The sequence below is a fragment of the Cryptotermes secundus genome, unplaced genomic scaffold (genome assembly GCF_002891405.2).
Source record: "Cryptotermes secundus unplaced genomic scaffold, Csec_1.0 scaffold21, whole genome shotgun sequence".
In the NCBI taxonomy this organism is placed as follows: Eukaryota; Metazoa; Arthropoda; class Insecta; order Blattodea; family Kalotermitidae; genus Cryptotermes; species Cryptotermes secundus.
The window spans coordinates 223,283-237,477 of record NW_019742548.1 but is presented as its reverse complement, the minus strand read 5'-3'; the positions used below and the strand labels follow the sequence as shown (position 1 = coordinate 237,477).

Here is a 14,195-nt window from a genome sequence, read left to right as displayed (position 1 = left end):
GTGTGACAGCATTGGCAATTAGCCTTTCCGACTCCTACAGGAATGATGCTCGTAGAGATGATTTAAAATCTGTATAAATACTTGCCGGAGAAGTTCATGGAGGTAGGCCTAGGCCCACTGGCGCTGTAGTGCCAAGGAAAAACAAATTTTGGCAAGCATCATTTGAAAAGTAGGTTGACTAATTGAAACCAAACTAGTTGATGTAGCAGGAATACTCTAGGCCTGCATTCTAGAGGTGCTCAGTTCCAATCATGGCTAGGGTTCCAGCTATCGTGCAGTTATTTGCAGGTTTACTCAGTCTCTCCGGGCAAATGCCTTTTATGAGGCCACTCCTACGACCGCCCAAATCCTTTCCCGTTCATCACGCTTCAGTTATCCTACCATTCGAGCCTATACAGGATGTCCCAGGAGTTTGGTGCCATACTTCCTGAGCGTACTGAGCGTAAATAAAGCAAAGTAAGTAAAGTTATCCCTGTAACAGGCCGTGAAGGCCCATAGGGTTGTGAGACGTTGAGGGTCCCACATTATCTAGACAGTCGGCTCAAAGATGGCGGTAAGGTTGTCAGCCTTACGCGCCGGCCGCGCTTTACTCCACAGGAAAATTATTTAATTAACTCGTGGTACTCATTTCTGTTAGATGTTGAGTCGACCCCAGGGCCATAGTGCGGCCGGAAGGATTAGGTGAATTGAAATAAGTCCAATGACCTCATAGGGACTTGAACCCGCGACCGTCCGGCTTGTAGCAAAGTGCCTCAACCAACTACGCTACCGCGTGCCCTGCGTACTGAGGGTTCCCTATATAACTTTGAAATAGGAACTCATGTCCGCAAAAGTAAAATAGCAGCGCTAGGGCGGCATTTAAAATCATTTCGTTTAAACTTGGAGCCTCAATGTCGAACTGCATTGCATAGAAGAACAGCCATCCACCAGCACTCGTGCCATTGCCAGGATTGTGGGGACATCAAAATCAAGTGTTTGGAGGGTCCTGTACGGCCAACAACTTTATCCGTATCATCCAACGTGAGTGCACGACGTAGGTCCAGCTGACTTCGTACCACGAGTTCAATTTTGTCAGTGGATACTGAACCAGTGTTTACATCAGCCCGACTTCCTGAATCACATGTTCTTCATAGACGAAGCGCAGTTTACAAGGGATGGCTGGTTCAGCTGTCGAAACAGCCACGTTCTGGCTGACCAAAACCCCAACGTTACTGTAGTTGGTTACCACCAGGCGCAATTTTCTGTCATGTCCGGGCGGGCATCATTGGCCATCACTTGATTGGGCCTTTCCTTCTACCACCGCGACTCAATGGGCCCTTTTACAAGGTGTTCCTGGAAGGTATCCTTCAAACTTTGCTTGTAGACGTACCACTGATTGTGCGGAGGAAAATGTGGATACAGCATGAAGGAGCGCCTGCACACTTCAGCATTGTAACACGAGACTACCTGGATGCTGCTTTTCATGGTCGTTGGATAGGAAGAGGAGGCCCAGTGCCTTGGCCACCCCGATCCCCAGACTTGACACCTCTGAACTACTTCTTCTGGGGCCATGTGAAAAGCCTGATCTACGACACGCCTGTGGATAATGAACTCGAGCTGTTGGCCAGAATACTTGTTGCATGTGACGTGATCCGTGAGACACCTGGACTATTTGAAAGGGTGTGCCAAAGTTTCTTTCGTTGATGTAACACGCACTGAAAATGGAGGGCGCCAATTCCAACATCTACTCTAGCAGGTGAGTCTTAAGAGTCTGGAAGGGGCGATATGCCTGTGCATGCTCTTCGACAAATGACAAAATATCTGATGACTGTGTTGATGGATATTCATCTTGGAATTGCCCAAATGTAACATTTGCAATTTTCTTGAACATGTTACGAAGATATTTTGTGTGAGGTATACGTAAAGGAAAGCTCTTCCTGTAACAGGCCTTGGCGGCCCATAGGGTTGAGAGATGTTGAGGCTCCCACATTTTCTAGACAGTCGGCTCACAGATGGCAGTGATGTTATCAGCCTTACGCGTCGGGCGCCCTTTTCATCCCAGGAAGATTTCTGGTACTAATTTCTGTTAGAGGCTGAGTCAACCCCAGGGCCATAGTGTATAGGTCTATTGAAAAATCAAGCGACTTCATTGGGAACAGAACCCGCCACCTGCAGGCTTGTAGCTTCAACCAACTAAACTATCACGTGTCCCAATTTTCTGTGAGGCTAGATCAAAACTAGGAACATTTACAATAGGCCTAAACATGAAGCAATTATCTTATTCATTATGAAGATATCAGTCTTCTCCTCTTCAAAAGGAGAAGAAGGGACTACGTCCATAGGATATAGTCCTTAATGAGAAAATGATAATCAATAAAAAAATTGCTGATCTCTAAAGGTTTCCAATAATTTTCTACTATTCATAGTAAAATTATATTTTTCATTATTCATAGTATTAAGTATATTTAAATTACAGGACCCTTCGGAAGCGATTGGGACTATGTCTGCCCAAAGGGCTCATCTCTACAAGATCCTTCCACTTTGTATACCAGATCCAGCTTTCAAAACTTCGTAAATTTTAAAAATGCCTGAGACAGGGAACAAGTTTGAACATAAAAATTTTATAAAGAAATCTTCCTGCCATATTGGCTTCCGAAGTGAAGGTTGGCTTCCATGTTCAGAAGCTCCCACAACTGATCTATTTGCATTTCGCATTTCCCCGATAGTCTCTTCATGTCACTCTCGTTTTGATCACCCCAATGTAACTGAGTGACACTCGCCGTTATTGGCTGCGTGCGAAAGAGGACGCGCATGCTCGTACAAGGGACTGCCGTCTGCCTGCACCAAGTGAACTAACGGAGGCCCACAGAAGGGAGCAAACGTGGTATTCGAGGGTCTCATGGCGATGCCAATGAACATAGCTGTTTTCTGGATGTTACGGCTTGTAGCCTAGTAGAAGTTTTCCGACAGTTCGGAAGAAAGTGCTACCTCCATCTTCAGGGTAGAAGAGTAACTCAAGTGTCGGTGAAAGTTGTATTGACATGTAAATCATGTAAGTCCGAACGTAAGACGAGAAGAGAAAAAATTTGACTAAAATTATCATGTCATTTAATTCTAGGGTTGTAAGCAAAAAGAAGTAAGTTCATGTTTATTATATTTAAGCATCCTGTTGCAGTTATATATCTTTAAAAACACAAATATATAAATATATACAAATAAGTGAACATTTTATATAATGCGACTGTTTGGCGTAGAGAGAACTCCTGATGATGGCCATTTGAGGCCGAAACACGTCGTCAGGAGGAGAAATAAAAGTGGAAGTATTTGCAGTGAGGAATGAGTATATTCGTTGTTTTTAAAGCCATGCTTATTATTAGGGGCCCGAGAAATGGCGATCCTTCTTTAAAAAAAAAAAACATTTGGAAAAAATCTCACTCTATATTCGGGCTGTTCGGTGTATGGAGGGACGGCCTCTCTCGGAAAACGAAGACTGCCTCTGACTGGAAGATTATACCCAGAGCAATCACGAAGGAACAGTCCGGATGAGACAGGATTAGAGGTACTAGGGACGTGTAGATAAGAAATAACCAATTGTTTGTTACCATTCAGTTCAGAATCCATTGGCCTCCTATCTCCCATATTAATACCTTAAATTTAAAACACGCACATATACTGCATATTGTGGCACGTAGACCCGCTGATAAGCAACGACTGAGAAAGAATAATCTATACAAGAGCCGTTACTGAGTAACGGCTTCGCAAACAAACATGTTTGCACATCAACAAATCGAAACACGAGCGTCTTTTTCTGTGTGGTCCGTGCTGATTTGTTATAAGCAGGACAGTTAGTTGAGAGTCAGGCTTGGCCCCAAGACAAACTGATTTGCAGTAAACCGCCAGTCGCAATGTAAATCTGACTCTGACTCTGACTCTGAAGTGACTAACCTGCCGTTGTAGCATAAGATAGGGATGATCTGCTATGCAAAGACTGGAATCACAGAGGACTTTTATATAGTGTAAAGGGAACCTTTTCAATAACATGCTGTATGCGAATGCGACTTCGCCTTTGTTCAGCTCCCTGCTCTCATAAACCTTCAAGTCATTTTGTTCCCTACGGCGAGAGATGACGTTCAAAGAGAGAAGTATAACAATTGCTTTATCACTAGTTCTCTTAAAATCCACAACAGGTTGGCCGCGCCATAGCTCAAGCGGTTAGTCGCTGGCTTCCCATCGCGGCGGCCCGGGTTCGATCCCAGGTCTAGTCAAGTGGGATTTATGGTGGACAAAATTGCCCTGGGGCAGGTTTTCTCCGATTACTTCTGTTTCCCCTGCCAGTCTTCATTCCACCAATTGTTTCACAATCACCCTCACCTATTTTCTGCGGCTGGTACAATAGGCCAGAAGTGGCCGTAATACAAGGGACTTTCTTTTTATTGCTAGTGGGGTGGGACTAAGTCCTTGCACTGCGGCCACTTCTGGCCTAATGTACCAACCCTAAATGATAGGTGAGGGTGATTGTGGAGCAATTGGTGGAATGAAGATTGGCGGGGGAAACCGAAGTGCTTGGAGAAAACCTGCCCCAGCGCCACTTTGTCCACCACAAAACCCACTTGACCAGACCCAGGATCGAACCCGGGCCGCCGTGTTGCGAAACCAGCGACTAATCGCTTGAGCTATGGCGCGGCCATTGCAAGGGACTAAGTCTCACGCCACTAGCAATAAAAGAAAATCCACAACCGGTTACACTTCTGACTTGTAGTGAGGATGTGCCCGGTTGGAATCTCGACTGGGACGACTGCCCTCTTTGAGCTGTTTGGTGGGTCTCCTCAGTTCAGTCAACCAAATTCCTGTAAATTGCCCTAAATTATTCTAACATCACAACTTTCCACAATTTCCTGAATGCATTGTTCATCGTAATGGAATCGTTCAACGCTATATAGTGTAAATGACTAAGAGTGTCATTAAAGAAATTAAAAATAAACATGCACACCCATTGCTAGGCAACGGTTTGGTAAATAATTTCCAGCGAAGACAGATTCTTGGAAAACGGCACATTGCTAGGTTACGCAAAAATAGGGGAAGCTGTGTTTTCCGTGTCTGCACTGATGTCAAAACAGTGGATAGTGATCACGTGACATATATTTTCTGTAAATGCGACCAACGCGTCAATTAATCTGGCAGGATAGCGATCGCGTGATATGTGTTTACTGTAGGTCCATGTCCGTTCTTCTGCTATATAAGTAAAGGAGTTATAAGTAAGGAAGAATAGCGGCAGAAGCAAGCGAATAAGCAAGCAAGGAGATAGCCACGGGAAGTTCGTAGTTGAAGAACTAGAAGTCGGCCTGTGACAACTTAACGAGTGATTAGAAGACCTTATTTATGTGTAATATTTGGAGTGTGTGATTCAGTGAGACTGTTATAGTTCCGTATTATAAACCTGTGGAGACTAGTGCAGATATACTTACGAGATTAATGTGGAGTAATTGTACATTGGTTAAAATAGCAAAAGTGTAATGATTAATTATAATTATGACCTGTATATTATTAATAAATGCAACTGCCAATTTGAACACCGTCTTTAGTTAGTGTGACACGTGACATTATATACAACTAGTCTGCCTGCAGAACACAAGCACCGAGATTATTAAGAGGAACGGAAATACAATCAAAGCATTTGGAAAACATGTTGCTTGAATAAATATTACATGAGCATAAGAACAATGCAGTATGTGCAGAGTTGAAATGACGCCATATATAGTTTCAACAACAATTTAAAGCAGGAACTCCAGAAGAGGGCTCGACTAGAGGGGGAAGATGTAATGGAAAATGGGGGTGTTAAGTGATCTAATTTTGAAATGTGACGAGCTTATGGGAGGGGGAAGGGGAAAGGAAACTAGGACGGTGAGAAATAGTTAGTTCATATTTTGTACGCTCGGTGCGAGGATGTCACTAGTTTTGTGAATCCGTAGTTTCGTTTTTCTTACCTTTTACTCGAACTCGTGCGGTGACGAAGTCCAGCTTTGTGCAATGAAACATAATAAGGTATCCTTTTGATGTGACACGATACAGATATCTACATTGCACACATGGTCACTGACAATGCTGCCGATTACGGTAACCTCAATTTAAAGTCTCATTCTGCGACGCTGCACCATTTGATTGTGTGCAGCGATTACTTGAATATTGGATAGAGTCAAATTGTGAAGTAAGGCCTACTGTATGGCAATACATTAGCGTGTGTCTGAAGGAAATGGCCTTTCTAAGACTGTATATTACATGATTCTGGAGGAATTTGCTTGTTTTCTCCGTAGGTTAGTTAAGGAAGCTTTCAGTATGAGAACTGTACAGAACTGCGTGATAGGATGACAGATGAATAGTCAGGAATTGGAAAGATTTTGGAAGAAAGCGGAATTCACCTAATCAAGGTATTGTCTTGGAATTTGCCTGAAAGAACTGAAGAAAAGCACAAAATCTTTCCGGCTGAGATTCGTACTGAGAACCTTCCGAATGGAAGTCTTGAGCGTTACCACCACAGCACCCTATTCGGTGAAGTGGCGTGTTGTATTGGCTTATAATTGGAGGAAGCTACTTGTTGTTTTGGCTTATATCTGGAGTAAGTGGCCTGTTGTTTTGGCCTTTGTCAGGAGCACGTGAGCAGTTGTTTTGGCTTATGTCTGGAGGGAGTGGCCTGTTATTTTGGCCTATGTTTGGAGCACGTGACCAGTTGTTTTGGCTTATGTCTGGAGGAAGGGACCTGTTGTATTGGCTTATATCTGTAGGAAGTGACCTGTTATTTTGGCCTATGTTTGGAGCACGTGACCAGTTGTTTTGGCTTATGTCTGGAGGAAGGGACCTGTTGTTTTAGCTTGTCTGGAAGAAATGGCCAGTTGTTTTGGCTTATGTCTGGAGGAAGTGGCCTGTTGTTTCGGCTTGTGTCTGGAGCAAGTGACCAGTTGTTTTGATTTATGTCTGAAGGAAGTGGCCTGTTGTTTTGGCTTATGTCTGGAGGAAGTGGCCTGTTGTTTTGGCTTATGTCTGGAGGAAGTGGCCTGCTGTTTTGATTTATGCCTGAAGGAAGTGGCCTGTTGTTTTGGCTTGTGTCTGGAGCAAGTGACCAGTTGTTTTGGCTAATGCCTGAAGGAAGGGACCTGTTGTTTTAGCTTGTCTGGAGGAAGAGGTCTGTTCTAAGATAGTACATTGTCATATGGCTCGAGGAAATGATCTGTTGTTAAGATACTATAATGGTATGTTCCTCGAGAAACTGTCCTCACTTATGCAGTATCTTGTACGTCTCTATATGACATTGCATGATGTAGTACGGTACACTTGTGGAAGGAACGCTATTTTCATGTGCCTGGAAAGAGGTTCATTTGTGACATACTATATTGACATGTCGTTGAAGGAAGCTGTTTGTTTTATTCTGATATACTGAATGCGTCTCCAGAAAGGGGATCACTGCCGTTTGCTCTTTTCCCATGTGCCTGGAGGAAGTCATAATGTGTTACTTTGGCATATGCCTGCAGGAAGCTGTTATAAGATACATTTTTTGTCATGTGATCGAGGAATGATAGCTGCTGCTGTAGGCTAGTGCATGGACGAAATGGCATTTTGTAAGTCAGTATATTAGCATGTGTCTGATAGTAGCGAACTGTTGTAAGAGAGTATGTTGGCATATGAACTGGGAAAGTTGCTTGATTTTTTTGTACTGGCACATATCTGGAAGAAGTGGTCTGTTGTAAGGTACAATAATGCATATATCTAGAGAAACCACCTTGTTGTATGATACTGTGATATCATGGTTCAAGAGGAAGTAGCCAATTGTTAGGTATTAGACCGGTATATGCATTGATGTTGTTGCCTGATTTTTTTTAATTGGCCTTTATCTGGAAGAAGTGGTCTATTACAAGGTATTGCATGGGCACCTACTTGCAGTAAATCATCAATTGCAACGCACTATATTACATGTGTCTAGAGGAAATGAATTTTTCTAAGTTACTATTTAGGACGTTCTTGGAAGAAGTGGCTTCTTGTAATGTAATATATTGCATGAAAATTTAGTTCTAACTCACAGTAAACATATTACGTCTCCGCTGCTAAGCTCAACTGGCTAATGATGTTTAGGGAAATAATCGCTGTTTGTTTTGAGAATCATATGAGGCACATAAATGCACTCTCCAGGTATGCTGCAGAATTTTAAGTGCGTTCAGTAGCCATTGGGCGATAAAGAGTTACAAGTCAGGATATATCATATTTCATCAGTATTCTATCACATTTGTGCGATATTAAGGCAGAAGTTTGTAGCCCACGACACGCATATTTATCATTTAGTCTCATAATTTATCGCCAGATTTTACATTAACTACCCTAGATTGAAAGGTCTAATATAGGACTAATAATTTTAATAATACTGTAGCGTGTTTGGACTACTGTGGACGCCGTTCGAATTGTTGATTGGTTTTATTAACAACCTACAAGTCGTAACTACAATTAATTATAACATTGTTGCGAGTTTACACAATGTACACACCCTACACGCTAGTCTATTCACTCTACCTTCAGTAGTCTCCACTTATTTACAGTATAACATGGGAGCTGTAAAAGTGTCACTGTGTTACAAACTCCCAATACACAAAGCCTTCCCAGTTATCACCACTATGACTGATTATCACACGTAAAATCTTCTCATCACGCGTTCAGTTCTTCTTCTTCCCCCGGCTTCTTCGACTGACTGACTGACTGACTTCTGTTCCGCCGAATACTCCAGAATACTAACTGCTCCTTAGTCAAAGTCAAAGTCACATTACGACTGACGGTCGGTCAGTCTGTCTGTCTTGGTGTCGAACCCCAGCTGGGGCTCATGACCAGATGTTTCTTTTTAGATTAAAGTTGCTGTCCTGTCCTGTCCTATCCATTTGGAGCGCCCTCTCTGACGAGAGGTCGGTTCTTCATTTGTCAGTCATAGTCCGTATTAGTAAGTCCATTGTCAGTATTTACATATATTTACAAATTTAATCTTACTTTCTATTTCTATGTAGAATATATACAAAGCCTCTGTCAGTTCAGGCTCAGTACAGCAGATTATACCTTATTTCTAGCAGTAGTCGCTACCACAGCGGTCTAATCACTTGAACGGTCTATGCTGCCGAGAGTTGTTCACTGCTGCGTAGCAACCAGTTTGGTTCGGCTCGGCTCGGCTCGGCTCAGCACAACTGTCGTAATATTTGGCCCTTATATAATAATATTCGGACCCCCTGCTTTCTTGCGTTTTAATTTTCTGTCATTTATAATATCAAATTTTGACTCTGGGGAAGCGAAAATTTTCATTTTAAAGAAATAGTTACACCTTGGCTATATGACACCCTAAGCAGATTGTCGTCTTCTGGGGCATGTACCTATTCACCTTTTTATTTGTTTTTTTTTCCCTCCATCTCTTCATTTTCAGCTGTTGTAAATTATTCTCTTCATCTTCCATCCACCTCACTCTTGGCAGTTCCTCATTCTTCATACTTTCTGGTTTACTGTGAAAAATATTCTTAGTGGCCAATTAATTTAGCCATTCTAATCTACTCAAACCCCCTTGCTCAGTTCGTATTCGTATTATGAGAGGGGGTGGGTTACCCCATGCACTTAGACCAGTTATTGGTCCATTGTGCATCCCCATTTAATTTCTAGTGTCGCCATACCCTGCTGGTAATGGTGCGTGCCATCAGCCCACGTAGAGTCAACGAGGTCGGCCCTCGGTACCTTGATGCTTCCCCCATCCACCAGAGGCATTGGAGACTACTTGGGAGGGAAAGGGCCTGTAATTTAGCTCAGAGGTCCCTCCCGGAGGACTTGTTCCCTGAATTTTTCCGCCCTTAAAAATTCAACGACCTCCGCCGGGTTTGAACCCGCGTACCTTGAGTCATGAGGTGGGAATGTTACCCCTAGACTACGGAGGCCGCCCCCTTGCTCAGTTACTTGACTGTACACATTTCTCAAAAGCTTCCGCTTCCGATTAGTTGTTACAGTAAGAAGTTTTAATTGTTTGTGACTGACATTTAAGAGATACCCGGTTCGAATCATGACGGAGGACCCGCTTTTCTACGTAATTTACTCTAATTTACTTCTTCTTTGCTCGGTTTGGGCGCTTTACACCATTCTAGTGTTACACAAACCATTCAGATCACGGTATTAGCTGTTTCCTTGAATTCCGCTTTCTTCGAAATCTGTTGCTGGACTCCAGTTCTGGTACTACAGCCTGGTAGCAGGTGGACATTGTTTTCTCCTCCTGGTTAACATTATGACGTCTGCCTTTTCATTAATCCCAGATAAATGCATTATATTATCATTTCGCTGGGTGTCTCTTGAAGATTGCTTATTTTAATCACTCTAAAAGTTTGAATGGTGATACAGTGTCTTGGAATAAATAACGATTTCTTCCCCTGTTCCTTTTAGATCCAGCCTTCTTTCATCGTCCTAATTTAAGCCATTTAACGCTTCATTATTTCAAAAATGAATAAAACTACTAACGTAAAATTATAAACACACGAAAAAAAATCGTAATAAAAGTACATTACGTCACACCTCATTCTGCAAGTGACATTATCACATCTCTGTTTAGTGTTCCACCTTCATGCACGCCAACATATTATTACTTTTGTTTTCTTCCAAAACGAAAGCCGTTTGTCTACAGATGGCATACGGCTTATTATTTATGTTGTCTCTATCTTCTGATGTCAATAGTTGCGTCATGGCATTACCGTTTGTTAATTTACGGTTCGGTTTGAATCACTCGAAAGTAAACACCGTGCAGAAGATGCGGCGTGCCGTGCCTACACAGCCACTGACTGCTCCTGTCCTGCTTTCCCACACACGCAGGTATATCACTGAAGTCACTAAGAACACAGCGGAAATTCTGAATATGTTTATACATTTTCCGAGGGTTATTTATGTAATATTTATTTACTTGTTTGTGGTTTATTTAAAATGCTTTCAGTAGTAGCAGTAGCAGCAGTAGCAGTAGCAGTAGCAGTAGCAGTAGCAGCAGTAGCAGTAGCAGTAGCAGTAGCAGTAGCAGTAGCAGCAGTAGCAGTAGCTTTCAATGAATGAATGAGAAATGAAAATAATTTGTAGCTAACTGACCGAGATGCTATCATCCAGACATTTGACTGGAGGGACTGAATAAATATGAGAAACTTCGAGATGGAGAGTCGATTAATTAATTAATTAATTAATTAGCGGTTCTGGTCTAGAAAACCGAAATTAACAGCCGTGGGGATTCGTTGCGCTGACCATGCGACACCCTCTGTCCGCAAAGGTTGGCACTAAACTTCGCCTACAAGCGGCGGTCGCTCGGTCGGTATAATTCGCTTGCGGACTAAAATCAAGGAGTTTGTTTTTATTTGTTGATTGTGGTGTATGTTGCAAGTTTTCCTGATATCATTCGATCCCATTCTTGGTTTCTCCAACTTTGTTTTTCCTGCCAGGTTACAGTTCTATATCAATACATAGTTCGGCAATATTTTATCATTTATTCCTTCAATATATCCGATTTCCGATTTATATATATATATAGTATTTCTTGTCCCTATGACTGTGCTTTTATTACTAACGTATTTACTAGTGAAATGGTCGCTGAAAATTCAGAAGAACAATTTGACAATTATAAAATCTATATGCGGCTTCCACAGAGCCCTGCTGTTGTTTCACTCGCAAATATCATATTCCTTGAGGGACATACGGATATCATAGTGGCTTAATATGCAAGCTATGAACCCCAAACATTCTAGACAGATAACTTCGTAAAGTAAATATAATAGTAACAGTAATAATAGTAGTAGTAGTAATAATAATAATAATAATAATAATAATAACATAGAGGTTCCTTTATTAGCCAAGTTGAACACTGAAATACCGATTGAAACGACATCGTCTGTTGCTGACATCTTCCGTTTGCAATTAGCTAAGCTTAGAGTGAACTTCGAAAATACATTACAACAAACGCTTCTCAGAATAATTCTATGTAGACTACATCCCCCCGTTTCAGTCGACGGTATTTTGTTCTTGTCTCTCGTCCTTACTACCCAAGTCATGCTGCGATGTGTCAGTGTCGTGCGCTATTGTTTCATGTAATTTTAATGTAATTGGTTTTATATTTCTTCTTTTCAGTGTGTGCTACGTTTTAACGCTTTTATTTTGCTTAGGAATATCAGTGGAGTGACAGTTTCAGCAGTGCAGCCCTGAAGTTATGCACTAAATAATTCTGCAGCCCCGTAGGTATTGTGACTTACTAAAGTGAAGAATATTTCGTGTAGTTCGACTTTCCCACCAGAGTCCTGATTCAGCTGTGTACCCAAAAATCGCAAATACTATAAAATTACTGATCGACTTGAAAAATGACATCTAAGAGATTCGTGAACCAGAGAACTGGAGAATAGAAGAATTTGTGTAGATCTTAGTTTGACTTGCAGGCCTAGATTTCACAGTTGCCCGTTATGCTAAGTTTTAGTTGAATTCTAGAAGAAATTGTAAGGAACAACGTGTGTACTATTCAAAATGTCGAACATAGATTTTGATGAGGTGCTGCAACACATCGGAGAGAGGGGTCGATATCAACAGATCATGTACTATCTCCTGTGTATCCCTGCAACCATCCCTGCAGCTTTCCTGGCCTTCAGCCAAGTGTTTGTGTCAGCGTCACCGGAACACTGGTGTCGAGTGCCTTCCCTGGACAGCCACCCACTAGCTGCCGACCAGCAGAAGGATCTGGCAATTCCGTACACCTTGCGCCCCGATGGCAGGCGCAAGTACAGTCGCTGTTACATGTATGATGTGAACTACACGGCCCTCCTACATATACAGTCGCAGCGAATCGAACCAGAAGACCTGCAGCTGCCTTTTCCAGAGACCGGATGGAACATAACCAAGTGCCTCCACGGATGGAACTATGACCGCAAGGACTACGACAGCACTCTGGTGACAGAGGTACGCATCCTTCTTTCAGTCCGACTGCAATCTCTATTATCCTCACTGAAGTCCGTGGTTTTCTCAGTCTCTTCAGGCGAATACTGCGACACTTCCCTGAAATAGTCCCGAAAATTTTCACTCCCATTATTTTCAGGACACTCTGCAATTTTATTTGATGATAAGTAACTTCTCCAGTCTATAAAACCGAGATTAACGGCCGTGGGGCTCTGTTGCGCTAACCACCTGACACCTTCTATCCGCAAAATTTTGTACTTACTTCGCCGACAAGCAGCGGTCGCTCGGTCGGTATAGTCCACATGCGGACTACAGGCCACGGAGTTTGAGTTGTTTGTTTTGATAAGTAACTTCTTCACTAGAAGCAACATCAGATCTTTTTATAAATGGGGGAGGATCGCGTTCTTAGGACTGCAGCGATAAAGGAATTAATTTCTGTTTCGAGGGAAGAGAATACACCAGTGACAATTTGAAAGAAAATCAGCCAAATGCGACAAGTTAGGCCGCACCATAGCTCAAGCGGTTAGTCGCTGGCTTCCCACCGCGGCGGCCCGGGTTCGATCCCGGGGTCTGGTCAAGTGGGATTTGTGGTGAACAAATTGGCGCTGGGGAGGGTTTTCTCAGAGTACTTCGGTTTCCTCTGCCAATCTTCATTCCACCAATTGCTCCACAATCATCCTCACCTATCATCTGGGGCTGGTACAATAGACCAGAAGTGGCCGCAGTACAAGGGACTTAGTCCCACCCCACTAGCAATAAACAAAAATAGCATGAAGACTAGGCTACTGACTGGACGTCTGGATAATCGGGCTTTGAGTCCAAAAGATAGAGTCCAGTAGATTCTCGAGTCCACTCCCTGCTCTATTAAATGGTGGCTCCTTCCGAGGCAAAACTCCGAGGCGTGACGCTAACCACTCACCTGCTTAGCGCTGAAGGTTAAGAAAGACTGGAGTATACCTCCGCAAGAAGGCCAAGGTCCACATGAGGGCAGTAGTGTCAGTCCTTCGTGTTTTACTTTTAACAGTTTCAATCTTAGTATGGGACTAAGCTGTAGCGTTCAACCGAGAAGTTAAGGCAATCAGTACCGTAGCTAAAATTAGAAGTTTGAGATGTATTGTATTACGTCTTTCAGATTCTGGCAATATCAGAATCATCAGGTGAAAAGGTAAGAGAACCTTAATAAAATGCAATTAAAAACTGATTTTCTGGACCAAATTCCAGTAGGTCTGTGGTATAATCAGTTATATTTGAGT

At 42.6% G+C, this 14,195-nt stretch overlaps 1 protein-coding gene across 8 annotated transcripts in view; it reads left to right on the top strand.

Annotated features, from left to right (window-relative positions):
• The first annotated feature begins 1,714 nt into the window (after positions 1-1,714).
• Positions 1,715-14,195, top strand: part of LOC111873250 (carcinine transporter) — a 44,300-nt gene continuing 31,819 nt past the window's right edge. The window contains exons 1-2 of one of the 8 annotated variants that reach the window (XM_023867799.2): positions 1,715-1,735; positions 12,165-12,945. In XM_023867799.2, the coding sequence (XP_023723567.1) occupies positions 12,517-12,945 (429 nt within the window). In that variant the 5' untranslated portion in view covers positions 1,715-1,735; positions 12,165-12,516. Of the gene's footprint in view, positions 1,736-3,013; positions 3,032-3,082; positions 3,116-5,923; positions 6,094-6,156; positions 6,185-10,768; positions 10,840-12,129; positions 12,946-14,195 lie in introns of those variants that run through there. The other 7 variants (XM_033755021.1, XM_023867801.2, XM_023867797.2 and 4 more) reach the window with 7 other exon arrangements.